Raw genomic sequence first — 27,995 nt, 5'->3', positions numbered from 1 at the left:
TCAGGTCTACCACAGCCCTTTCACTTGGAGAGTCTCAACTTTGAGGCTTTGATAATTTCTTGATGATTTCTTCCGTTCTGTCAATAAGAAGAGTTATTCATTTCCAGACCTTCCATTAGGTATGAACAATACAAGTATAGTTGGGGGAGGTCTGCTTTTACCTTCTTACATGCTGTTTTACCATTTTAGGAAAAGGTCAGTGTTTGGGGACTCCTCGTTCCTATGATTCTGTTCCCTATCAGCCTTTCACTTCTTTCTCAAAGAACCAAGGAGTGGTGTTCACTGTTCTCAAGCCCAGCCTCCCAAAGTCATGAGATTTTCCTGCCTTCTTTCCATTACTCATGCTGAAAGAGAGTGTTTTGCATCTGGTTTGAACCTGCAGCCAGAAAATGTGCAGCTCATATGCTGTACATAAAAATGTAATTAATGTTAGCAGTCATAGTCAGCAGCAGAAAGGTTACAGCCAACTTGCAGTGATCACTTTGGTTATTTGAGCACCTTATCACAAAATCTTGAAGAATGTTAATAGAAGTATGTATTTTAGAAGGAACACCATAAAATGGTGACATTTAAATATGTTAAATTATCTCTCAGTGTTTTGAATTACCTTGAGGTTTGTCATTTCCCCATGGATTGTTTCCAAATTATTAATATGTTTTTATCCTTTCTTTGTTTGCATAAACATGTATACTAGTATAGTTAATTTTTTCTTCACCAAAAATAAGGACATCTATAAGCCACCACTTACAAGTTTTAATAGAGCACTCAACATTGTGCTCTACATTTCTCATATATGATTTCACACAGCAACCCAATGTACAGGTATTATAAATCCAAATTTTAGGGGAGAGGAAACAGTATGCTCAGAGAGAGAAGTTGCAAAGTCAGGCTGGCCAGTGTATATTCTTGCTTTGCCCATGTCTTAGATGGTTCTTAGCTACCCTGGACTCTCAGAGATTTTTGCTTGTGGTAACTGGAGCTGTCACTGAAAGTGTAGGTCAGAAAGCTTTTAAGAATTGGGACACCATTGTCCTTGGCCCCATTCATCCCTCATGAGCATCCTATGGAAGAAAATCCTGAAGAATGATATTCCTGGGATGAGGCAGCAAAAAGCCTGCCAGTCATTCTGAGTTATAGGCAGGGACTCAAAGTAGCAGTACCTGGCCCTGAGCTACTGAGAATTTCCCCAATTTGGCATCAATACCATCGGTTATCAGATTCAGACCCACAGGATTTACAGTAACCCACTTTTTTTTACTTTGTAATCCAAAAGGCAAGAGAGACTATTAGTAAGATTTGGAATTTTGTAGTCATTTTTTATTTTAATCAAAGTCAATCATATTCTATTTAAATACCCCAATGGAAAAGGAAAAAAAAAAGGAAAAAAATGTGTATTTGTTTGTTGTGTATGTTACTTCTAAATAGACCATTTAAAATAAGTTAATAATCAAATAGACTTTTTAGTGTAAGTTAATAAAAAGTGCGATTCTACTACAACTCTCTAAGGTTCTGTCCTTATTTTGAAGAAGAGGTATAGAAGTTTTAAAAAATCTGAAAATTACCAATCTAAATATACACAGAAAAAAAGTCTTTTTCTTTTTTAATATAAAAGTAAAATTCATTGTAGAAATTTAGAATATACTAAAAATATACATAAAGGAGAATAATTACCCACGTTAACACTATCTGCTGTTAATATCTTGGGCTTTATCTTTTCAGTATTTATATGGATAAACATGTAAATATACAAGCATAGATACAACTTTATTTTATGAAATTGAGATTTCATTGCATATAGCTTGCTAACCTACTCTTTGCACGTAAAATATGGTTAGCATTTCCCATGTCTGATAATAATCTTTCAAATAGGATACTTATTGCCTGCAGAGTGCTTTACCCTTTGCATGGAAACATTATTTCCTTGTCGCTGGACATTTAAATCTTTCACATGTCTATGATAGTTTTTTCTTGTGCTAAATTCCTTGAAGTAGAATTGTTGGGTCAAAGGATGGCATTAGAATTTCATGCCTTGAGTAAAATTCCTACATTTTACCTTTCTGGAATAATGATGGTCATGACTGTGATTTACCAATAAGTAATTTATTCCCTGAAAAATTAATTGACTACTTTCTTAGCAGAGAGCTGCCATGTACAATTTAGTGTGCTGATGCAATTGTAGTAAATAATACAAGACTAACTTTTTCAAAGCATTTCGGTGCAGTGTAGCAGAAGATTTAAATGGTATTCCAGTGGCCTTGAAGGCAGTTTAATTATTGATGGGAGCCTGGATAAATAAGTAACAATAATTCAAGCTAACACTTCTAGCCGGTTCTCTAGAGTTTTATCAACCCTAAGGTTACCTCATTTTTCCATAAATGAATCAAAACCAAGCTACCTTTCTTACACGGATGTAATTTTCTAAAATATTTTAGAAGATATATGTATTTATAAATTGCTTATCAGGATGGCTGGCACATAGTAAGTGCTCAGTGAATATTAGCTGCTAGTGCTGCTGTTGTGGATTTACATTGTTGCCTTTATTACTTAGTAGCAACAGGACATGTGTGATTGGCCTGGCAATAAATATACCAGGTGAGTTGCTTAATAGGAACATTCACCATCAGTTCAAAAGCTTTATCAAAGACCTTTAGAGAAGGCTAGCATCCCCCAAAAGGAAGAAGAAATTAAAAAAAAATTAATACAGGTTCCAGGTAAGATGGAGTAAACATATTCCATCCTGCTTTTCTTACTTAAAGCAGCTGTAAAACCTGGACATAATGCCTGGAGCAGCTATATGAAGTCTCTGAAGTGTAGATAGTAGCAGGCAGATTGGAGAAGAAGACCAGAATTCAAAATCCCATTGAATCACCAGTAAATTTCTCATTTTTCCTCCAGTATCCCCTAACCTGGACTCACAGCAGCCTGAAACTCAGAGGTGGGAATTGGACATAAATATAGACAACCCTGGTACAAGTCTTCCTGTTGTGGCTCAAAGAGCATCAAAGGGAGAGAAAAGACCCCATTTTTCCTTTCTCTTTGTTCTGTCAAATTTTGTCATGCCCCAGTCCCCAGACAATGCCCTGATGGCAGCTGTAGCATTGGCAACAACAGTGGGGGCCCAAGTACATCCACAACTCTGAGGGATTCCCCTCTGAGGGAGGGGAAACTTCATCCCTATAGAAGGAGCTGTGGCCCCAAGAAGGAGGGTGAACACCCGTTGTTTTGTTTTCTCTCTGTGTCCTGCTGCTACTTGGCCCGAGATGCAGGCAAAGACATGAAAAGTGTGTGTCAGAGTGAAGTACTAAAGCCCCAGCTTTTGGGTCAGAGGACTGACAAGGGGAGCCCCAAGGAACCAGAGAGTACAGGGGAGATTGCAGAGAAGGAGGAGATTGGGAAAGCAACCCCATAAAAATCCTTTATGAACTCCTTAGCTCATCCCCAAGCTGCATATGCATACATCTGATCCTAAACAGTACGCCTACCTAAAACTTTGAAAACTGAACCAAAAGATAGATTACCACCTGGGTTTCAGACTGGTTACTGGGTAGTACATATGCAGGACAGATCCAAATAGTACTGCAGAAGTGTTGAAAACAGAACTGTTATTGAAACCACAACCCAGAGAAAGCTGATCAGAATTTGTATCTTGAATCCAATCAGGTTCATGTCCTACCAAAGCAAAAATCTCAACATTCTCCATCTAGTTTAAACAAGGCACAGAATCTCATAACATAACAATCAAAATATCCAGAATACAATCCAAAATTACTTGACATGCAAATATCCAGGAAAATCTCAACTTATGTCGGAAAAGACAATCAATAGACACCAATGTTGAGACGACACAGATGTTTAAATTATCTATTGTAGACTTTTTGTTTTGTTTTGTTTATTGTGGCATCATAAAAATAGCAAAATTTGCTATTGAAACCATTTGTAAATGTACAATTCAGTGGCATTAATTACATTTACAATGTTGTGCTACCATCATCTCCATCCATTACCAAAACTTTTTTATCACCTCAAACAGAAACTCTGTACCCATTCAGCAATAGCTTCCCATTCTCCCCTCCAGCCCACCCACCCCCCTCCATTCCTGGTAACTCCTAATTTGCTTCTTCTAGCTATTGCATTTAAGTGGGGTCATATAATATTTGTCCTTTTGTGACTGGCTTATAAAGCAGTATAAGCAGTATAAGCAATATAAGCATAAACTTTTAAAGCAATAATTATAAAAATGCTCCAAGAAGTAAGGGCAAACACTCTTGAACTGAATGGAAAGATAGTAAGTCTCGGCAAAGAAATAGAAGACACAAGAAGAACCAAGTGGAAATTTTTGAGCTGAAAAATACAATAAGTGAAATAGATATCTCATGGAATGAGCTTAATAGCAGAATGAAAATAACATGGAAAAGAGTCAATGAACTTGAAGATAGATTAATAGGTATTATCCAATCCGAACGACACAGATAAAAAGATTGAAAAAAGAGAAATGAACAGAACCTCAGGGACCTATGGAACAATACTGAAAGTTCTAACATTCATGTCTTCAGAGTCCCTGAATGAAAGGAGAAAAATTTTTGAAAAAAATAATTGTAAGAAAACTTACCAAATTTGGTGAATGTCATAAACTTATACATTCAAGAATCTCAGCGAAATTCAAGCTAGATAAACCCAAAGAAGCCCACAACCAGAGACTTCATAATCACACTGAATACTAAAGACAAAAAAATCTTGAAAGCAGCCAGAGAAATATGATGCAGTACTTATGAGGAGCAGCAGTTCAGATGAGTTCAGATTTTTCTACCCACTACATGCCAGTAGCACCTCACCAGTGATGACATCCCAAAATGTCTTTAGACATTGCCAGATGTCCCACAGATGGCAAAATTGCACTTCTCCCCCACCCTCCCCAGGCTGAGAACGATTGACTCAAATTAATTGAGTCCTCCTAAATAGGCTTTTTTTTTTTTTTTTTTTTTAAGAAATGTTTCAGTTTTGTTTTTTTTTTAATTTTGGTAAAATATATGTAACATAAATTTAGCCATTTTAAGTGTACAATTCAGAGGCATTAATTACATTCACAATGTTGTGCAAATGTCATCACTATTTCCAAAACTTTCTCATCACCCCCCAGTTTGGTTTGTTTTTAAATCTTAGGTTTATAACTCTTGATAAAATGAATGAACATGTCATTGGTCAGACTGTATCAAGTCCCTCATCTCCTGTAAAGACAAGTTAAAAAAAACAGCTGTTTGGTACTGGGAGAATTCAGGTTTGGTTATTTGTAAAAGACAACATTTAATGAAGATCATTTTTCAAAGAGCCATACACACTGAATCCTTGCTCATTCTCCTCCAAGGTCGCTGCCTTAAGAAAGGAGTCAGTGAGGAGAGAACATTCCCACAATATGTTGAGGTATCTGCAGTTGAGATGTACAAATTCTAAAGCAACATAAGAACAGTATTCTGGTTGTTCTCCAAGGTTTCATACTAGTTGAAGCCTATGTTTAATTCCACGTGGTAGGGTTCTAAAAGATTTCAGCAGCTGCAAGAAATGCCATATTGGGAAGCTTGCACGTATAACAAATATTTGAATTAAGAAACACTTGTAACATCTTGGATGATAGCAACAAAAAAAAAAATGCAGTTGCAGAAAAGATACTGAATATGGCTTTGAAATTGATTTCAGTGTCTTTTAAATCTCAACCAAAGGAAGAAAAACATGTTTTCATTATTAGAGAAGAAATTAAATACAAAAGGCAGAAATTTTACCACCTAAATATGTCAGATCAACCTAAAAACCTATAAAAATAGAAAATTTTGACACTGGATATATGAACTACTTATATTGATTAAAACCAGTAACATTCAGTAATTGATAGTAAATAAATATATACACCATTTTTAGTTTTTAAAGTAAGGTTTTAAACTTCAGATTCTCAAATGAGCATATAGAACCATAATTGGCTGATGCAATAACTTGAATAAACACATCCACAAAAATTTCATCTCTCTAGCTCTAAAGATGGAGATTGCAAGGGTCTACTAAAATAACTATCTTTTGTTATTTGGTAGGGTCTTGTGATTCCCCTGAACAGTCATGACAAATCCATTGTAACTTCTACTATCATTCATTTTTAAAAGTATTTCCAAAACAGAGTAGAAATTCTGTTTCATTATTCATTCAAAAAACCTTTACTGATTGCCATTATGTGACAGGCACAATGGTAGGTGCTGAAGTCACAAAAGTAAGTAAGACACAAATCCTCACTTGGTATTCCCAAGGAACTTAAATCAAGTTAGGGAAACAAGTGGAGAAATAAAAATTCCATTGTAAACTGGTAGCTACTGTTACACAGATAGGACCTAAGGAGCACAAGAACACAGAGGACTGAATAAGGCATTCTAATGGAGAAAGCCTTCACAAAGAGAGTGGCATTTGATCACGATCTTAAGCTTGGTGAGGTTTTGCAGAGGAACTGGGGGAAGTACATTCCTCTATACCGAGAGAACAGCAAGGACAAGGGCCTGGAGTTCTGGTCTAGGAAATGATACTGGAGGAAGATGATGATAGGTGGAGCTTCTTGGTCACCCCACCTACCCACTCCTTATCGGTAGTGAACTGTAAAGAAGTATTAGGCCACCTCTTTTTGGTCTGGACCAAAAGCCCACATCTGTTTCATAGCTGGCTGGGATTAGGAATAGTCTGTGGTGTGGCAAAGGGTATACAATCTGAGGTCTAGAAAGGCTGATTGGGCCATAGGAATTATGAATCCATGTTGGTTGGAAGAATTGGTATTTTGTCATCTAAACAACTAAGGAAGTTAAGAGATTTTTTTTTAAGCCGGGATATGACATAATCAGCTTTGTGTTTTTTTGAAAACATTGTAAAGAGTACTTTGGAATGAGAAGAAATGGATCTTGGGGAACCTAGTGAGAAAGCTAGTGCATTAATAATCTGGGTGATAATTTTTACTGTATCATGTGAATTGTGGCCAGAGAATAGTTCCAGACTTGTAATAGCACTGTCTTTTGAAAGTTCTCTTCCACGTAGATTAAGAATGAACTGAATGCTTGGTTTTTTGTTTTTGTTTTTGTTTTTGTTTTTATAAAAGGCCTATCTATTCAGTAATTTAAAACCACAAAGTTGGTATTCAGTCCATCCTAATCAGATTGTCTTAAGGCTTCTACTCCTATATATCATAGCTCCTTAGCTTATTGGGAAAATAAAGAATCTAACAATGATTCCAGGATTCTTGGCCTTCTCGGACATGAGCTTTGGACTGACTCCACAGAACAGCAACTGCAGTGACTGTAAGTCACTGGGAAGTGTGTGTTGCCTCTAGTCCTCCCAAGGTCTTAGCCTCCACCCCTTGAAGCATAAAGAAAATGTACTTAACACCACTAGCTTCAAGACAGTAAATAATTATCTGAGGGATATGGAAAATTCTCTCTCATTTCTTTAAACAGTGTCCTACAGGAAGACATTGGGAATATTTAAAAAGCATAGCGAAAGCACATGTTAGCTAAGACACAATAGCTGTTTTCAAATATTTGAAGACCTGTCGTATAGAAGATGGCTAAGTCTAAGTCTGTAATGCTCCAGGAGTTAAGAACAGTTCGTAGAAGTTAAGTGAAGACAGGTTTTACTTTGTCCTAAAGAAGACCTTTCTAACAATTATTATAGTCTGAAGTCAGCAAAAGCTAGCTCAGAGTTGGAGTTCTGCTTTGCTGTGTGGCTTTGCAAGATTCTCTAGTATGTACTTTCTCCTCCTGGATATTAATTAAGTACTCATTCCAAAAAGTAAGTCCTGAATTATATTGAACTGAATGTCTGAGACATTCTGATTTGAAAGTTAGTATGAATAGAGTGTTGTTTTAGCATTTAGAAAAACAGAAAGTAACTCCATGAGATGAAACAAGAATATGATGCTGTGCTGGTAATGACATCATAATGACAGAGTGCTCGGTGTGTGCTATGTGCTGTATTTAGCATATAATATGGGCATCTCATTTAATCCTCATAACACCCTATAGAGTAGGTATTGTAATTTCCGCATTTTACAGATGAGGCAATAGGCTTAGAGAAGTTAAAGATAGTCTGGCCCTGAATCCATCTCAAAGGTTTGGGGTTTTTCCCCCCACTTCAAGTAGGTTACCATTCCATGTCCACTTGCCCACTAGTCACAGATGTTTTCTAAATTTTTCTAGTTGGATGTGAGGAGCCAAGATCTTGGTGAAAAGGACAGTTACCTCAAGAAAATTTCTTTTTCTTTTTATGTTCCTTAGGCTACCTTTAGTTTATCCGTTGTTAGTTCTATGGACAGATTGACCAGGTGTGTTCTGAGATGGTGGTATTAGGCTAAATAGAGATCTTTAAAGGAAGTTTCTGAATTAGGTTAAATTCTTGAAGATCAATTGTTTCACAAAAAAGATTTTGGATTTGGTTCAGGAGTTATATAAAAATAGAGATTTTGCTTGGTTTAAATTACTTGAATAAGCACAAAGCAGACTGGAATGAAATTGCTTTGCTTACCTCTCTCTGTCTCTCACTAGTCTGCAAAGTCACTTTTCTATCCTTGACACATAAGAGGCACTCACTGTTGGAATGAATGAGTGAATGCATGTGTGAGTAAATGAATGAAAGAACTTACATCAGTATTTCGAAGAATCTCTGCCTTTTGCTTGCTAATTCAGTGGATGCCATAAATAAGCAAATCTCCTACTTACTGATTTATTTTTGTAAATAGTCCTTAGATTTTTGTTACCACGATGCTATTACAACTGGAGTCATGGGTTTCCAATGCGATGTAGTCTGGTTTGCTTCACCACAGACTATACTCATAACCCCAGCCACATGTGGCACAGAGGGGAGCTTTTGGTCTCACAGGGGACCTGCTTAGCTGAGGACTGCTGCATAATAATTTCTGACACAGGAGAGAAAGCCTATCAACCTTACTGGTAAATTAGTAAACTCAGCTTCATGTACTAAGGAAAACACAATACTAAGAAATTGTTAATAAATCTGGGTTATTAAAGTTTTTGAAAAGTTCAGAATATTGAATAATGCCCTGGAAATATATTTCTAATATTTTTCAGTGAATTATAATTGGTCTAAACCAGAGGTTTATAACTCACTCTGGGCTTAATTGGGTGATTGCCTCAGCCAATGAGAGTTTATACCTAAGTGATTATTCATTTAGTGACTCTGAAAAGATTTTTCTAATTCATCACCATTTTGAGGAGAGAAATAACCCTAGAATGGAAATCCGTGTTTCTCGAAGGGTTAAGGAAATGAAAAATAAAAATGAAAATAGTCATTTCATCTTATCTATTCCCTGTAGGCTTTTAAATCTCTGTCTTGTATTACCTAACCTGCCTGTTCAAATGCCATTTATACCTGAGAGGTTTTGAGTGGCTTTGGTGTAGGTGACTTTTTGCACCTTTCAAATTGTCTGCTTACAAGCTGCATCCTGCAATGTCAGACTTTTTTTACCTACGTGCAGAATGCCACATTTGCCTAGGAATCATATTAGTAAATATTCTATGGGATGCTCCTCTTATTTCCCTTTAGGCTTAAGATTTGACTTATTTCTAAACAAAATTTTTGTTACCCTGTATCTATTATTCTTCCTACTTTTCCCACTAGTGGAGTTGAGTTTTGTCTAAAAGAATACTGGTTCTTCTTCTCCTTGGTAATGAAGTAGATGATGAGGCTAATCTCATGCTCTGATATTTAGTTGTGATTTGATTAAGTAGGAAACCATGTCCCTTGGCAGATAGAAGGAAAATGTGCAGAAACCACACCATAAATTTTATCCAGAAGCTTGGCCCAGCCCAACTTTCTCCATCAGACATTTTGTCCAATACTGTTGCCTTTGTCTTTAGAATATGCTTGAAATAAGGGAATCTATTATTTTAAAGACACATGAACATGAGTTTTGAAAACTTAAAAGCACACATGCTGTGGAAGTATGGCCTGATTCCTTGATCCCTTTAAACCAGAATTTACATTCCAAACTCACCAAGCATGAGATACTAAAATCATTTAAAATATTTAATGTGGTTTTCCTCTTTTCTCTTTTTCCCACTCTGACTCAGTATGACTGGACATCACAGTAGATTAACTTTAAAAATACCTCTGTGAGAGGCCAGAAGCTCCCTCTGAATTGGTCATTTAATCCAACCACATAAATCACTTGATTGATTACTCAGTGTGCTCACATGTGATTGTATTAATTATGTTCTTTGTTCTGCCTTTCTGGGAGACTCCAGTCTCCTTTCTGAGAGGTTCCAGAGAGCAAGCCTGCAGGCCTCCGAGAACAGGGATCCTGGTCAGGGCTCATCCAGTGTAGCACGTAGCACAGTGCTCCTTATAGAAAGCTGTTTTGGCATATCTGGCTCTTCTGTGAGACTCAGAATTCAGGAGGGCAGGAGCCTTGCCTTACTCAGCACTGGATCCCATTCATTCAACAAAAGTATATCCAGCACCGACAATGTGCCAGGCATCAAACTACTAGGACCTTGGAATATAAAGATGGCCAGGATGTGGTCCCTGCTCTCAAAGAAAGTCTCTATGAGGAGAGAAAGAAGTTTTTGATGAGCATGATAATAATGCGCAGCATCAACTTAACACTTAACCATGTGCTGGGTTTTGTGTTACGTGTTTAGTAAGGACTATCCCAATAAAACCCTGAAATGTAGAGACTATTGACGTCTCCATTCACCACTGAGAAAACTGAAGCCTCACAAGATTACTTACCTTGTGCATCGACTGAACAAATGGAAGCAAAATTCAAATACAAGCAGTTCGATTTTAGAGTTGAACTGTGAACCACTAAATTACACAGCCTAGGGGTTATGACAAAGGAATATATTCTAAAATCACAGAGAAAGAAGTCCCAATTTCTTTCTTTGTTGGGGGTAGAGGCGAATTTAGAAGAAAGTTTTCACAGTAGTGATTAAGGTTGTATAGGATTATACAAGGAAAAGAGAGGGAAGCAGAGGGGATGGCATGGAAAAAGCCCAGAGATGTGAAAACAGAACCTGTGAGTGTTAGCAGTTGATGATCAGACTGAAGAATGTGGTTTGGGATTTGTGGAGGATAAAGTAGACTAGTTAGGTGGAGGAAGTCATAAGTGCATTAAGAAATTTGAACTCTATCCTGAAAAATACAGCAAGTCTTTGAAGGATTTTAATCAGAAGAAGAACGTAATTAGATGTTTATTTTAGATCGGATTCTAATGTTAGTACAAATAAATGGATTGGCCAGGGTAGATAGGATTGGTGACTTTCTTTCCTTCAAGGAGAAGCAAGTCTTGGATGAACTCCAGATTTCTGACTTGAGTGACAGTGTTGTCCTGGAAGCAGTATAAATTCATTCTAACCCTTTTAGAAAATAATCTCCCAGTGTGTATCAAGCATCTTAAAAGTGCTCATACTCTTATCCTAGTAATTTCATGACAGGGAATTGGTCTTAAGGAATGCAAGATAGGCCTTATAGATTAGCATTACTTACCGTAGTTCAGAGTACTTAAAACATTCATGGAACTGAATAAAAAGTAAATAAATAAATGATTGAATGATTGGTGGAAAATAGTGGAAACATTGGAAATCATAATAGAGGAATGGTTAATATACTCTAGTACATTCACTGCCTAGTTATTATGAACCCAATAATAATGCTGGTCCTGAAAATTATATAATGATATGGAAAAATTTATGGTAACTGAAAAAAAGCAGAATAAAAAAATATACTTTATCATTGAATGATTTTAAGTCATATCTATGTTTGGAGAAACAAACTTGGAAATACATCAAATCGTAATGGTGGTAGGTTTGTCCTTCTGTTCTCTATTTTTCCAATATTCATAAAGGTGCTTAATTCATTTTTATAATGGAAAAAGGTAAAACCTTTGTCAGTTTGGCATGTATGTTTGAGGTATCTGAAACACTGAAGTAACAATAGTTAGTAAACAACTAGAAATAGACTTGGAACTCAGCTCTGGGCTTATACATTGGAGATATTTTTAAATGTTAATTGAATTGAAGTCAAAACCATTTTTCTTCCTCTTGGGTCAAGTCTCAAAATCCTATTAAAATGTATTGTAAGTTTTACTCTCATTGAACTTATATAGACTCATATTAATAGGAGATAAAAAAGTAACCTCTTCCCTTTCCAATTCCATACCTTGCAGCAGTTGAGGAGACTTTCCTTTCATCCCTGTGCAAAAGTAATTTTAATCAGCTAATCTCAAACAAAGAGAATACTTTTAGTTCAAATGTATATCATTTCATGAAGCTATTTTTTCTTTTATACAAAGGGAATGTATTACTTTCCTTAAAATCAGTATCATGTTTCTTACTTAGCAGTTCTTGTTCAAGGGTCTACTCTCACTGTTTCCAAATTTTTTTATGAAATAGAATCCAGAGGCATATTTAGCCTAGTAAATTTTGATGGACCTTTGATAATCCAGATATTTTCTAATGAGAGGGTTTCATTTCATTAGCCTAGTAAGCCAGTGTACTAACAGTGCAGGTGTGTTTTGGTTTAAAGATTGCTTCTTTTGAGGTCCATAGTAGTATGTAGAAGAAAGGATTGATTTTCGCTTTTACTGTAATATATTGGAGAACATGTTTAAAGTGGGGAGGGGTAACACAAGGTGGTCATTTTCCTGTTTCCATGCCATGAGGACAGAGACAATTCTTGTCTTGTCACCATGTCCCTAGCATTTGGTGTGGGACCTAATGTTGTTTCTTGCCCAAGTATCTGTGACTGCAAGGGTGTGTAAATTCATGTTTTACACACTGGTCACTTGAACTTGTGCTTCTCAGAGCACAATCCATTTCTTTAACAACCTTTGCAGACCAAAAAATGGTGGTGAGAAGAAAGTGGTTAATTTCTAGGTTATTTACTAAACTATGGAGAATTTGGACAACGATTTAAAAGAAACAAATGGGCAGAAATTCAGTAATGTGTTATAAGAACAACCGAGGGTCTACTTGCCTAAAAAGAACTTCCACCAACTTTCCACATGATTCCTGCTGACAGCTCTGCTCCTTAAGGGCCTCCTTCATGGGTTGTGTGTATCTTAGTGTGTTGTCTTGAGGAATTATCCATTTCCAAATGGATGTTTGATTAATTCATCCTGTACCACCTGTAGGACCTCCAAGAAAATGGAGTTAAGTCTAGTGTATGTATATGGTAAGGGGGCGTGGTCATAAGAAAAGCCCAGGAGCTGAGACACAATTCTTAGGGCCCCTTGGAAGCCAGGGGTCCTGGAATAGGTGCTTTAAGAGACTAAAAGAAAGAAAAATACGGGACAGCGTTTTCATTCAAGGGATTGTTGTCACCAGACAGTATCTGGGAAAGAATAAAGTAATTTTAACAACATTTATGGAAACTTTACTGTATATTAGGTACTGTTCTAAGAGCTATGTATGTATCATCTCACTGATCCTTATCATAACCCTATGAGATAGGTACAATGACTGTCTTTGTTTTACAGTTCAGAAAGTCTTTGAAACCTCAAACCCAGGCATTGACTCCAGAGTCCCTGTTCTTAAGCATTATGCTATGTTGCCTCCCAGACAAACCTGACCTATTTCAGGGCCTCTAGGGAAAAGTGAAAGAAAAATGTAAGTGTGTGCTTGGCAGAAGGTAAACTGTCTGATGCCAGATTTCTTCTCATTTTCTGAAATCTTGTAAAACGTGGAAGAAAGAAAGAATCTTCTTGCTTGTTTTAAGATATTTGGTCTAGGGTGGCTTCAAAGGCCCTTGTAACCCCAAAGCTAAGTCTCTAGTTTGACTTTAAATATTCTTGTGTTAGAGCTAATTGGACCTAAGGGATTTTTTTGTTGTTGTTCTAAAGTTTTAGCCAAGAAATAGTTTCTTTTTGGACTTGCTACCTGAATATAGGCAGCTGAGCAGAGTTACTTGGTGGCCTTTGATCCCATTAGAGGGTTTTGAATTGGTGGCTCAGCTCCTTGAATGAAATCTGATATTAAAATAACACCAAACTGAAGTCATAGGAGATTCCAGTGTAATGTATATGTTCAGAATAACCAAGACTTAGGGGAAGTAAAATGAGTTTCAGTTGACTTCATTTGCTCACTTGGGACTTTGCTTTTTCTCTTGAGTTGTTCTTAACCCACAAATTCATGCATCAGAGACACAGCAAAACATAAAATCCTTAACTCCAATTTAGGGATTTTAGAAGCTGTCAGATAAACATCTGCATTCGCTTCAGCATTCCAAGAAATTCCAGTGACAAATGCTTCTAATGTATTGAACTTCTCGAAGTTCAAAACTATTGTGATGTCATCTTCCCACATTATTTTATCTTTTGTGTATCTTTGCTTTATCCTATTTGGCCTTTTGAGGCCAATCCAGTGCCCTTGTGTTTGCAGATATACTCTGCTTCATCTGGGTCCTAGTATTTTCTTAAGTGTGGTCTGTGGGACTTTCCTGCCTGTTATTTCAGCAGATGCCCAAATGTGGTAACTATTCCACTTCAGCTACTACACAAACACAGTGTTTCAACTTATTTATGGGTGTTTATTGGAAGCTTCCCATGTGCCCAGGCAGGGCCAGGACCAGGGTGAGAGTGAATGCCTCCTTAAATTCTGCACCCTCAGTTCCTCGCTTAACCCACCCTCGTCCCAGCCCTGTGTCCAAGCACCGTGCAGGACACTGGGGTTGCAGAGCTGATTAAGATAGGGCCCTTACTCTCAATGCTAGCCATGCAGTGGGAGATGTACATCAAGGAACCTGGAAGTTGTTGCTCTTGTCTCACAATGTACATTGAGCCGTGCTACAGATTTTTCCATTCTCTGTAGCTGACTACATAATGAACTCAGAAAAGTTTGGAAATATTATTTTCTTTAAAGTAGCTTACAGATTTTGCTGAAAAAAGTACTCAAATATTTCTCTTTTAAACTCTCAGAATTAGCCTACAAAGAGTATTTTAAATACTGTGATTTACCATTTGGGTAGAAGAATGAAACTCGCTGCTTTTTTGTCTTAATGAAAATAGTAATAATAAATGTAGAGGCAAAGGTATGTGGACTCAGAATGGCCTTACCATCTCACTACTTTCGAAGTGATTTCTTAAAATTGTAATCAGTCAAACGGTTATTTTGGAGAGGGGTGGTTCATTTCCCTTTTGGGTTCTAACTTAGTTTTTTGGGAAACCACACAGCATAATTCCTTCATGAAGATACTGTGAGACAGGATGCTTCAGTTCATCTTTAAATTAGTTTAATTCTGCAGCTCAACTTTTGAGCAGGCACGAAGCTTCTCCCTCCTTACTTTTTCTTGATAAGTTCTGATTTGGATGGCATGGAGCCATTCAGGCTGCCCACTTGTTTGCTTCTGTCCAGCCTGTAGTGATGATTGGTGCACACCATGTGTGTTAAGAAAGGGCAGTTTGGCTGATGATGTCGACTACCTCAGGGCCTTCCATTGTGTCATATACTTTCCTCTATTTTCAATTAAAGGACTTTTTAAGATGTAAATAATTTAGAAATAAGTTTCTGTTGCATTTTTAATATTCTTAACTTCTTAATTACAGAGCAAAGAGATTGCATTCCAACTTCATGAGGATTTAATGAAGGTTCTTAATGAGCTTTATACGGTAAGCACATAATCTTTCTTGTTTTGCAATAACTCTTGGTTCAGAATTCTGATTTATAGAAACACTCATATTAGAACTCATTCCAAGCCAGAGTGTCAATGGATGCTTGTTTGGTTGAAATGTGGAACCAAGTGGATACGTGTACACTACGATATTTCTTTGCTACTCCTTCCCAGCTTGAGGATCCTTAGACACACACACTTACACACACACATACACATGCAGTTAGCATACTTTAATAAACTAGAATACAGGTGGCCCAAAAAGACATGTGTTTTTTTTTTTTTTTGGTTGTAAACAAATGAACATCCTCTTTGCTTTTGCCAACTTCTTTTTTTTTTATTTTATTTTGAAATAAGTTCAAAGTTATAGGAACAGTTGCAAAAACAATACAAACCCCATATGCAGAACTCCAGCATACCCTGACCCCCCTCCCCCAATACCCCAATCCAACTTTAACATGCTGTCACACCGCCACTTCTCTTTCCCTCCGTCCCTCTCTCCCTCCCTATCTATCATCCATATATTGCTCTGTTTTCTGAACATATGAGAGCAAGCTGCACACATCCTTGAACAAACACTGTAATTCACATGTACAATTCCCATGAACAAGAACATTCTTTTATGCAATCCCATTAAGCGCAGCTAAGAAGTTCAAGAAATTCAGCATTCATACAAAGCTTACATTCTATATTTCCTTTTTTTTTTTTTTTCCTTATATCTCAACTGTGTCCCTTTGAGTCTCCTGTCCTCCATCCTCAGATCCCATCCAGGATCATCCTTGGCATTCAATTGTCATCTATTTAGACTTTTTTTTCAATTGTGGAAACATATATACAGCCTAAATCTTCCCATTCCAACCCCTCCCTAGCATTCCATTACTGGGATTAATCACATTTAGAATGTTGCAATGCTAATACCTTCCCACCATCCATTACTAGATATTTCCCTTCACCCCAAACAGAAACCCTACACTCATTTTTTAATTCCCCATTGCCCTTTCCCCCACTTCTCGTAACCCATACTCTACTGTTCATCTCTATGGTCATATTCTCTGATAATTTCTTTGTGTTTACTGTGGGGCTTAAAATTAACGTCTTAAATCCATAACAATCTTGTTTTTCTTTGATACCAACTTAACTTCAATAGGACACGTAAACTATGTTCCTATATGCCTCCATTCCCCCTCCTTTTTCTAGTTCTTGTCAAAAATTACGTATTTTACATTGAGTCCAAAACCACTGATTTGTCATTAGAGTTTGTGTATTTTATATCATGTAGGAAGTAAATACTGGAGTTACAGATCAAAAATTATTGACTTCTATTTGTATTCCATTGTGGTCAGAGAATGTGCTTTGAATATATTCAGTTTTTTTTTTTTTTTTTTTTAATTTATTGAGGCTTGTTTTATGTCCCAGCATAAAGACATGTTTTTAACCGGTTGAGTTGTATGTTACCTGTACATGTATTAAATTTCAGAATATTTTGCTTTAAATTGTTATCATTTTTAGATTAGTCATTTCTGGGACTTGAGTAATTTAGAGTTGCTTTACTCTGGTACTTTAATTACTTCTTTTTCCCATTTCAGTTGAATTAATTTTTCATTAATGACTTAATATATTAAAATTACAATTATTTGCATTTCTGGGCTTAAATTTTATTTAAGGTATTGCATAGAATCTTAAGAAATTAATTATGGAAAACAACTTTATTTAAAAAAAAAAACTAAAACCATTAAGGACACATTAGCCATAATGCTTGTGTAAATATTCTTTACACTTACTGGTCATATCATTTGATACAAATTCCTTTTGGAGAAGTTTGAGGAGTTTTTATTTTAAAAGAGAGAATAACATAATTGAGCAATTTGTTATTAATTTGTCCCCAGCTATAATATTTGCATTTTCATTGCAAAAGATTATTTGGAATTTTTCTTTTCAGGCAAATTAAACCTGAAACTTATTATTAAAATAAGTTTCTTGCTTTATGACTTCCATTTGTTCCTTAAAAGCCGTGTTATGTAAAATACGGTTTTGTGGATTAAATCATTTTTAATGCTCCATTGGCAATTGCTAAGTAGAGGCACCTATAACAATAAATTTTTGTAAATGAATGATATTTTTATAAAATGAACTTAATTCTTTTTGTATGTGTGATAAATATGTATTTTTATATAGCATGTTTTCTACACCTATACTTAAGAATTGAATTGACAGTTTCTTTGTATTGTTCCTCCTTCATAAACATTTATTTACTTGACAAGGGTTCAACATGTAAAAGCCTCATTTGATAGGGTTACACCCATAACCTAAATACCTAATGAAGTTGTTTTAGATGATCAAGGCCAATCACTGATCCACACAATCACTGTGTGATTTGTTAATTTCTGATAACCTAAGGTATCAACCATTTTTAGAAACCTTAGGTTTAGAATTGAATTAAATGAGAATTGTGCCTCTGAGACTACCAAAGAAGAATGAGCAGAAATTCTATGTCATCTTTCATTGAACTGTTTTTAAATGAGGACTTCGTGGCACTTCTCTCGTGGTTTCCTTTGCTTGAACATTATTTTACCTAGAATTATAAATCAGCCCCAATATTTTAAAAAATAAGTCTGCTGGTTATCATGGCTTTGTAGACAAAAGCCTACTGATTATGATCTGAAACTAGTAATACCAGTCAAAGCAACATGGCATAGATAAACTTAATCATTGAGTACAAGAAAGGGCAGTAGAATGTCTTGAAAATTTTCTCTCATGAGGCACGTGTATACTGGAATTTCTCTTGAATTCAGCCTATCAATTGGACTTAGACATTTTAGCAGACTTTATAGTTGAACCAAGTAAGCTGACACCTCCTCAAAACCCGTATCAATATCAGTTTGAAAGCCTGAAGAAACCAGGTTCTAGACAAAGTCACTAGGGGTTGAGTGACCCTGTCAGAATCATTTAACCTTTTGGAATCAATTAAGGAATTAAGAAATAAAGGAGACAGGTAATGAGATTTGAATTTGATAATCTATAGATCACTTTAACCTCCTGGAAAAATGTTTACTTAACAAGAGCATGCTCAGCCAAGGCCAAAGGTCATATTCCTTGGGGAGAGTCTTTTTATTTTTAAAAGGAGATGATGTTTGGTCTCTCTTGCACTTTTAATTCAGATATACAAATTCTGTCTTATTCAAATGAAATCTATTAATTATACATATTCCATTTATATTAGTAAAGAGAGAGAAAATGAAGAATTTGAACAGTGGCCAGAGGTGCAGGAACTATTTTTTAGTTGATATTTTGCTTATAAGCAGATAACCTACTGAGTTGCAACATGCATAGAATTTTGTGCAACTGATGATATAATAATGATTTCTGAAGTAGTAAGTATAGGTATGTAGCTTTGTGGAATTGAGGATGCTATTTAATTGCCTTTTTAGACAAGTATTCACCCCTCCCTTGCTCTCAGCATTTGATAACTCCTTGCGAGTTGAAAGTGAACATTTTGAGAAGTACAGTAACTCCTTTATACCAGGAGAGTGCTTTATACTAAATTAGAGTCTACCGTAGGGGTAGGTGGGCAGCCTTATATGTGAACTTGTTTACCCAAAATGTTTCTCCCACAGGCCTGTTAATTATTCCAGATGTAGTATCATAGGGTTTTGTTTCAAATAAAATACAAACACCCAAGAAGAAGAGTAGAAAGAGATTTCTTATGACCATTCATATTTTAGTTTGAGTTGAGTTTTATCCGATCCTCTGGACTTCTGAGCAGAGGAGAGAGGATGGTGACATTAGATTAGCTTCTGAAAGGGGAGAAAGGCTTTGAAGACGTGTATCTCTTTTTACATGTGTTTGCATCCAGTTGGACTTAATTTGCAGAAAAAGGGCCACAAAACAGTTTTAAGCCATTCTTAGACTATACCACAAGGGTCAGCTGAATCAGGATTAGGTTTGACCTTGAGTAACAGAGGTACCCAAAATAATGTCATAAACAAAATAAAAGTTTACTTTCTTTCACATAAAATCCAGAGGTTGGCAGCCCACAGCTGGTCTGGAGACAATATAAAGTCATCCAGGAATCAGGGTCCTCCTAATCCATTGCTCCAAAAAACCTAATTGTAGCTGTTGTCCTTATAGATTAATATAATTGCTGGAGCTCCAGCCATTATATCTGCATTCCTGGCAGGAGATTAGAGAAAGATAAGGGCAAGCCCCTGTCTCTTAAGAAACTAAATGGAAGTTCCACGTAACACTTTCACATATATCTTATTGACCAGAACTAAGAACATGGTCTCACCAGGCTGCAAGAAAGACTGGGAGTTATGATCTTTTAGCAAGCAGCTTACTGCCAACTAGTTAATTTGAGAGAGAAAGATGGATATGTGTAGCTAACTAGCCATGCCTGCCAGAGCTGCTAGTATACCTACTATATATGTGCTAGTTTTGTGCTAGGTACATTATTTGCAAAGTCACATGTAACCCTCATAGCATCAATATGAGGTAGTTACTATCATTATCCCCATTTTACATGTGAGAAGACTAAGGCTCATAGGAGGTGAGAGGCTTGCTCCAAGTTGCACAGCTGTGGAATGAGTCCTCAAGCCTAGGTCTGGCTCCAGAGCCTATTCTCTTTACTATTATTTTATCTATAAAATGCCATAGTTTGGGGGAGCCAATTCCATAAGATCTGTAAATATTAATGCCTCTCCCAAAATACAAAGAATTCAAGCAGTTTATCACCTGCTTATTTATTTTTTTAGAATTAATGGCATTATTGATTTAACAAAAGCATAGGTGAAAGATTGAACATGTGGCTCAATGGCAAACAGTACTCATTAAAAGTGTTAATTTAAATGATTCAGCAATATCCTCAGACTCCCTTTCTGAACCTAATCTGCTAATTAACTTCCTTTTGAGTTTAAGATTGGAAAGAGAGATAAAGGATACAATGAGCAAGTTTGGGAGAAGAGTTAAGAAATCAAGGAGAGTGCTGTGCCATAGTGAAACAAATGACTGGACTGGCAGTCAGTAAACGTGTATTTGAATCCCAGCTCCACTCATTGCAGTTGTGTGGCAGTGAGAAATCACTTAGCCTCGCTAGGCATCTGGCAAGGCATCAGAGCATAATAGGGAAGGGTCAGTGCTCAAATCGTGGCCTTTTTGGCTGTGCATGAGACTCTGGATCGCAGTTTCCTCATCTGGAGAATGGAAATGATAATACTTCCTAACACGTAAAGTTGTAATGAAGATTAATTAATTAATTCAACAATTATTTTTGAATGCCTACAGTGTGCCAGGCACTGTTAAATATACTGAGGATATAGCAGTGAATCAATAAAAGCGAACCAAGTATCTCCTCTCAAGGCATTCATAGTCTAAGGAAAGACAGACAGTAAACAAATAAATGTAAAATATATCAGGCATTAGTGCTAAGTGGAAAAATAAAGCTGAGTTAATACAGATAAAGCATTTAGAGCAGTGCCTGGCACATAGTAAATGCTTAATAAATGTTAGTAGTTAGTGTCATCATCATCGTTGTCATTCTCTTCATCATCAGTGGAGTAGGATGGTAACAGCTCCTTGTCTGCCTCACAGAGTAAGTCTGGAGATCAAGGATGATGTTAGTAGAAACTACAGATGGTATTTACATATATATGTGTGTGTGTATTTATCTGTAGAAAGATGGATAAATGATAAAATTTTTATACATATATGTAAACATATACATATTTTCCTCCATAATGGATTTATATTACTTTTGTATAAAAGTAATATAAAAGAAAACTAAATCAATAGTGAATGGGAACAGGGCTATGATTGGGGAAGTAGGGAAGTGAAAAGGCCAAAAAAAAAAAAAAAAAAAAGAAAAGAAAAGAAAGAAAAATGGTAATCCAGAAGGTTAGGGGGGTTTTCAAAGCAAAATGTGTCTTTAGTCTGGTTCAGTAGGCATTCAAAAATAATTGTTGAATTAATTAATTAATCTTCATTACAACTTTGTGTTAGGAATTATTATTATTTCCATTCTCCAGATGAGGAAACTGCGAACCAGCGGTTTTAACACATTAAATGTGTCCCTAATACCAAAATCTCAAAGGAGTTTATGCTGTGTTTTAGTAGAAAAACAATTATTTGTCCCCTATTAATATTTCTTGACTTTGCCTAGGCTTTACAGCATTTTGCTCATTATTTGACAAAACAAGGAGACTGTGTTCTCAGTAAGTTAATTTTAATAGAGATTAGAACAGAGGTCGTTGTGATCAGTCCACATGAAATTGATTGTTAACTATATATAATTTATTATCACACTCTCTATATGTCAGTGGCACACATGGTTGACCAGAGTGTTCTGGTTTGCTAAGGCTACCATTATGCCAAATACCAGAAATGGACTGGCTTTTATTAAGGGGGTTTATTCGGTTACAAATTTACAGTTCTAAGGCCATAAAAATGTCCAAACTAAGGTATCAACAAGAGGATACCTTCTCTGAATAATGGCTGATGGCATCCGGAACACTTCTGACATCTGGGAAAGGATGTGGCTGGCATCTGCTGGTCCTTTGCTCTGGGTTGTGTTTCAAAATGGCTTTCTCCAAAATGTCTCTAAGCTTCTGTCTTCACTCCTCTCAGCTCCTGGGCATCCATGCCTCTTTCTCTCCCAGGGTGTTTCTCTCTAAACATCTGGGGGTCCTCTCTTAGCTTCTCTGGGGCAAACTCTGTGCTTCATCTCTTAATTTAGCATCTCCAAACATCCTTCTGTCTGCGTCTCCAAGTGTCTCCAAGTGTCAGCATCGTCAGTGCCGGCTTTTCTCTCAGGGGCAAACTCTGGATTACATATCTTAGCTTCTTCCAAAATGTCTTGCTCGGCTTCTCTTGGGGCATTTTGTCCTGTGTGCTCTCTGTGTGAGCTCTCTTTAAAGGACTCCAGTGATCAAATTAAGAGCCACCCTGAATGGGCAGGGTCCACATCTCCATGGAAATAATTCATCAGAGGTTCCACCCTAATCAACAGACTAATCAGTCTGCACCCGTAAGATTGCAGTAAAGAATGTGGCTTTTCTGGGAGACATAATATATCCAGACTGGCACACAGAGTCACAAAGTAATCCGTCCTCAAGCTCCATTAAATCAAGAGGAAAAGAACTGAGAAAGTGAAGGTTTATTGAACTCTTACTATGAGGCAAGCACTGTACTAGACACTTTTACACACATTATCCCATTCATTTCTCAGAGGGCCCCTATGAGGTAGGTTTTGCTAATCCCAGTTTTACAAATGGAGAACAGGGGCTTGGAATAATTAGCTCAAGGACATACAGAGGTAAATGACCGATGCAAAATCTAAACCCAGTCTGTCCTCAAAGCCCATCCTTTCCCTACTGCACAGCTGCCATAGGGAAGGATATGCAGGAGAGGTAGGGGTAGGAGAGAGGTGGAATCTGCTTCTAAAGAATAGTTGAGCCCATAGATAAAACTCTTACCGCTTACTCTGACACTTGGGAAAACTTGATGAAGCTTTCTAGACAGTTGATACAGTTTACAAGATGGCGTAAACACAATTCACCTTTAATATTTGGACACATTCATTCCAGGTGCCTCTTTAGCACATAATAACCTTTCATTTAGCTTTAGTGTTATATATGTCAACACCAGCTGTTTAGCTGTGTTTTCCTACACAGAGTGATTGCTGCTTATCATCCATGACTTGCTCCCAGTAACCTTTGCTTTCTTCCTTCTGAGCTCTACTCTGATTTGCCTAACAAATATAAATGGAGGATGAAAGTGCTCCTGGTAAAAACCAAAAGGCTACTGAGCACCTTGTACAGGAGTTATTTGGAAAATAAGGTTGTGGAATGTATACAGATACCCACCCTGGCCCTTTAAAATGAAATGAAAAATGAAAAGAGCTAATTATTTTTTAGAAGGGTAGGAGGAAAGACACCGTTTATTATTTCAAGCCCTTCTTGAAATTTCAGCCTTATAGGACTGCTGAGGAAAGCTCCCTTGGCTGCCTTTGTGAGCCTCCCACAAACCAGGAGTTAATGCATTCTTCTATAAAGAAGAAACATGCCAAAGGCAAGGTTGAAAAGTCATTCCAAAAGAACCCAAGATACTTGCCTCTTCATATTGAAAGATTTTTCTCTGAGCCTCAAAGAGGTTTTTCATTTTATTTTATTTTTTGGTATTTATTTTAGCTTAAGGGCATTTTAAGTATTTGAAATATATATTTCTGTAGTGAAAATGAAAATTCATTCCTTTGAGATGAACTACAAAGCCTGGGTCTCAGAACAAAACACTGAACAAAGAGAAATATGGTATATAAATACATGTAAAAAGCTACCAAATTAAATATCTCTTTGGAATACCACATTCTTCATGATATATGTATTAATAGAATAAAATTTTAAAAACGAAAAAACAGAACATAGGACTGTACAACACATAGTGAACCCTGGTATAAACTATTGACTATAGTTAATAATACAATTATAATATTCTTTTCGTCACTTCTGACAAAGAAACCACACTAACGCAAGGTTTAATAATGGGGGAGGGAGGGAAATGGTTGTTGTGTATTTTCTGTATGATTTTTCTGTAAACCTACAACTTCTCTAATAAAAAATTTTACATTAGAAAAAAAATTTTTTAATGCTCCTAAATTGAAAATTCTCTTTGGAATACCACATTCTCCATGTTGCCACCTGGAAAACTTTTTTTTAAAGCAGTCTGTTTGGAGATCCTTGGGCTGACAAAAAAATTTCCAAATATCCTTCCCCTGGCTTTGATTGCTAGACACTTGGATGGAAAGAAAAGAGGTGATGGGATCATATGACTCCCTCCAACAACTTCTGAATTTTAATCTTGGCTTTGATGCAGGCTGACTTTGGAGACTTGGTTAGCTAATTTAACCTGGCTTTATTTTCTTGTCAAAATGATCCAGAGTATTAACATTTCTATTGCAAGGATCTCTGAAGACACCAGTTTGATGAGAGCTTCATCTATAAATGCCTTTTAGGACACTCTGCTAATTAATACCAACTGCTCCCTAGCTCCTTCTTGGAGTTTTCATTTTTGGGCTGTAATTTGAGAATTAGTTGTGTTCGATGCTTGTGAACCATAGAGAAGACTCTGTCTTTTTAACGAAGTGAGCTCTATGAGCTAAATAATAATAATAATAAAGATTGGTCTTACAAATGAAATAAAGTGTTAACAAGCATAGTTTAGTAAAAACAAGAAATCTCCAAAGAATGTTTTATATCAAGAATTCTTCTCAACAAAGTATTTTATCTAAGCTTTTGCATTCGGAAATACAATTTTATGATTTTTAGAATGCTTTAGTGACAGACATCTTAATCAGAATGTGTTGTTTTTATTGGATAATTAAAGTGCTTAGCCTTGTTTACCATATTCATCAAACCCTAGTATGTATCTGGCACTTTCCAAAACATAGAATGAGTTATGGACATTTTACTTAGATTTATTATCTCAAAAACAGTCCAGAAATATTGACCAGGAGAAATGTAAAAAATCATGGGAGAGAAATCAAGATCTAAATTGTGTATCAAGTGATCCAATTCAATGTATCTTAACTCAGTTCTGAATTTAATCTTATTAAATTGATAGAATTTTACCACGAATGGGTCTTTAAAATGATCAAATTAACCTCCTTATTTCGAGGGAATATCACTGAGACCCAGAGAGATTAAGTGTCTAACTAAGGTCCCAGAAATAATTTCATGGCCAGAATGGAATGGAAGCTTGAATTCAGTTAGCCAGTAGGTGCCTATGAGGTGGGCAGTGCTGTACTAGGAGCTTCAGGTGAAACATACTACCAGTTCAAGAGTCTTTCAGTCTAGAAGATGTGCTAAAATAAAGACATAGTAACAGTTAATCTTTGTGCTAGGCACTGTTCTAAGCCCCTTACATGATTAACTCTTGATATTCTCCCACTATCCCTAAGAGTGGGTGAGGCACAGAAAGGTTAAGTATCTGCCCAAGTTCACACAGGTAGGAAGTCGCAGGTTAGGCAGAGTCTATGCTCATAAACCACATGCTATTCTCCCTTCCATTATACACCAAAAATGAGTTCAGACATGAGGCTTTGGAGGTCCAGCAAGAGAGATCGTAAGAGCGAGCACATGTGTGTGAGAAAGAGACATCCAGAATTGAGAAATGAGGAAAAACTGCAGCTGCAAAAAGAAAACAGGTCTGAAAATGGACTTTGAAGGATAGTTGGGGTTTAGTAAACATAAAAGGCTGGGGGAGGGGCAGGGGAAATAGTAGAAATAAAAGTAGAGATAAGGGGCAGGGGAGGCTTTTGAGGCAAAAAGAGCCAAAGTGAGATTCAGAGAATTTCCTTCTGCAGCCATATCTAGGGAGAAAGGAAAAAATCGGGAGCTGAAAGATTTCAGCAGAGTTGCTGAAATGAGATTGTGAAGGGACAGCAAAAAAAAAAAAAAAAAAATGGTTGGCCACCTTGCCAAAAGCACTTTGAGAACTTAAAAAAGTTTTCCTGCACAGGATAACAGAGGCATCCGCTTTTGTGTATGTGTGTGTGTGTGTGTGTGTTTAAAAAAGAATGGAGTGAGAACTACTGGATTTGAGGCATAGAGTATATGTGTCAAATTCCAAACCATTTTTCATTGAAGGAAAAGGATTCCACATCAACCTTTCCATTATGCTGCAATTCTCAGGCTTGTGGAGCTTTTATGATTCCAAGTGTCTCCTGTTTTCAGTTTAAAAAATTTCATGTACTAAACTTTATAACTTAGGTGTCATATAATGTTGAAGATATGTGAACCATTTCCTTGAAAAGAATTAAGTATTTAAAGTTGCAGGGGACTTTGAAATTCTAGTAAATTCAGGGGCCTTTCATTATGCATGTGCTTTTCCCCCTCAATGTTGCCAAATACTTGGTAATTTTCCTTTGCCGCCAAACTCTATTGCTTAGCTTCTGCTGCTATCATGTTCAGTGTGGCCCTGGTTAATATGTATTCCAAGAGCAAACTCTTGGGTATTTTTTTTTTTTTTTCAGTAAATTAAATGTGTATCTCAGGGCCTCTGAAGATTTCCTTTGAAAATAAGACTTTCTGAATGACCCTCTCTATCACTGACTTTCTTTGTTGACTTGTTGGACAAGGATTAAGTCTCTTTGCAGCTCAATTTCTTTTCATCTGTAAAACAAAAACCATTCCTGTGCTCCCCAACTTCTCAGGTGTCTGAGAATAAACAGGTTAACATTGGCTGGATTAAGGCTATTGTGGACTTAAAGAAACATGATAAAAGGTTGGAACATTTTATTAATTGCGGTAGCATTTATTAAGCATCCACTGTGTGCCAGTTAGCTTTACATGTATTAATTCACTTTATCTCCACAACAACTTCATAGGTACTGTTCTTATTCCCAATTTAGAGGTGATGAAATTGAGGCACATGGTAAAGGGCAAAACCAAGATTTGAACCCAGGCAGTCTGATTCCCGATTTAACAATTAGAGAGGCTCAGAAATGGAATGAACTATCTTTTAAGACAGTAGCTCTTCTTTGGAGGGTGGCTGCCCAGCAAGTATATGGAGAGGGACTGTGACTTGTAAGGTTCCAAGGTCTATGTAATGCAATTATTCAGCATTTGTCCCAAATCTCAACGTTTGCTTGCTGTCAGATAAATGGAAAGCACTAGAAACAGTGTTGCCTCCACTCTAAAATTGTTACAGGATCATATATCTCTATTGCATCCAAATAATACAACCAAATGACTGGGGAAGGGAGCCTTTCAACTAATATTTAGATTCTGGAAAGATGTAAATGACTATGATGGTCCTATCATCAAGGAGCTAATTTTATGAGATATTTCCATATGCAGTGTTCAGTGCTGGGCCAGATAGAGGTCTCTGCATGTCTGTGCAAGCATGGAGCCACTCTGGAGGCCTCACGAAGAAGCTGACATTCAGTGGTAAAAGAAGGATGGAAAGAGCGGTCCAAAAACAGGGAAGTATGCGAGGAAAAGCACAGATGCATGAAACCACGTTGCTTGTACAGGGAACTCCCTGCCCTTACAAGTCTGTTTTTATCCCACTACAAGTGCAGTACTTGAGAGACAAGAAAGGTAAATATATTTTGCAACATTAGGACTTCCTGTATAAAATGACATTTGTTTCATGTTAGAAATCTCTGATTATTGTGAACTGGGTAGATAATCTAATACTATATCAAACTGTTAATTACTCTTATGAAAAATTACTCTTATGAACTAATGAAACTAGAAGGAATCAATAAAGAATAAAAAAATAATTGGGTATCTAGTAATAGTTAATGAAGTCAAATAGAACAAGGTCTAGCATAATTATGGTACATAGTAGGGGGCTCAAGAAAT

General features: G+C 36.6%; 1 protein-coding gene across 6 annotated transcripts in view; it reads left to right on the top strand.

Moving 5' to 3' along the window:
• Nucleotides 1-27,995, top strand: part of SRGAP1 (SLIT-ROBO Rho GTPase activating protein 1) — a 313,329-nt gene that overhangs the window by 177,976 nt on the left and 107,358 nt on the right. For all 6 annotated transcript variants that reach the window (XR_005218600.1, XM_037848384.1, XM_037848383.1 and 3 more), the window contains one exon: nt 15,575-15,637. Coding sequence is in view for 5 of the 6 variants with exons in the window: in XM_037848384.1 (XP_037704312.1) it covers nt 15,575-15,637 (63 nt within the window). In the remaining variant the exon portion in view is untranslated. The remainder of the gene's footprint in view (nt 1-15,574; nt 15,638-27,995) is intronic.

Source organism: Choloepus didactylus, chromosome 8, assembly GCF_015220235.1.
Source record: "Choloepus didactylus isolate mChoDid1 chromosome 8, mChoDid1.pri, whole genome shotgun sequence".
NCBI classification, from domain to species: Eukaryota; Metazoa; Chordata; class Mammalia; order Pilosa; family Megalonychidae; genus Choloepus; species Choloepus didactylus.
This window is presented reverse-complemented; position numbering and strand designations above follow the sequence as displayed.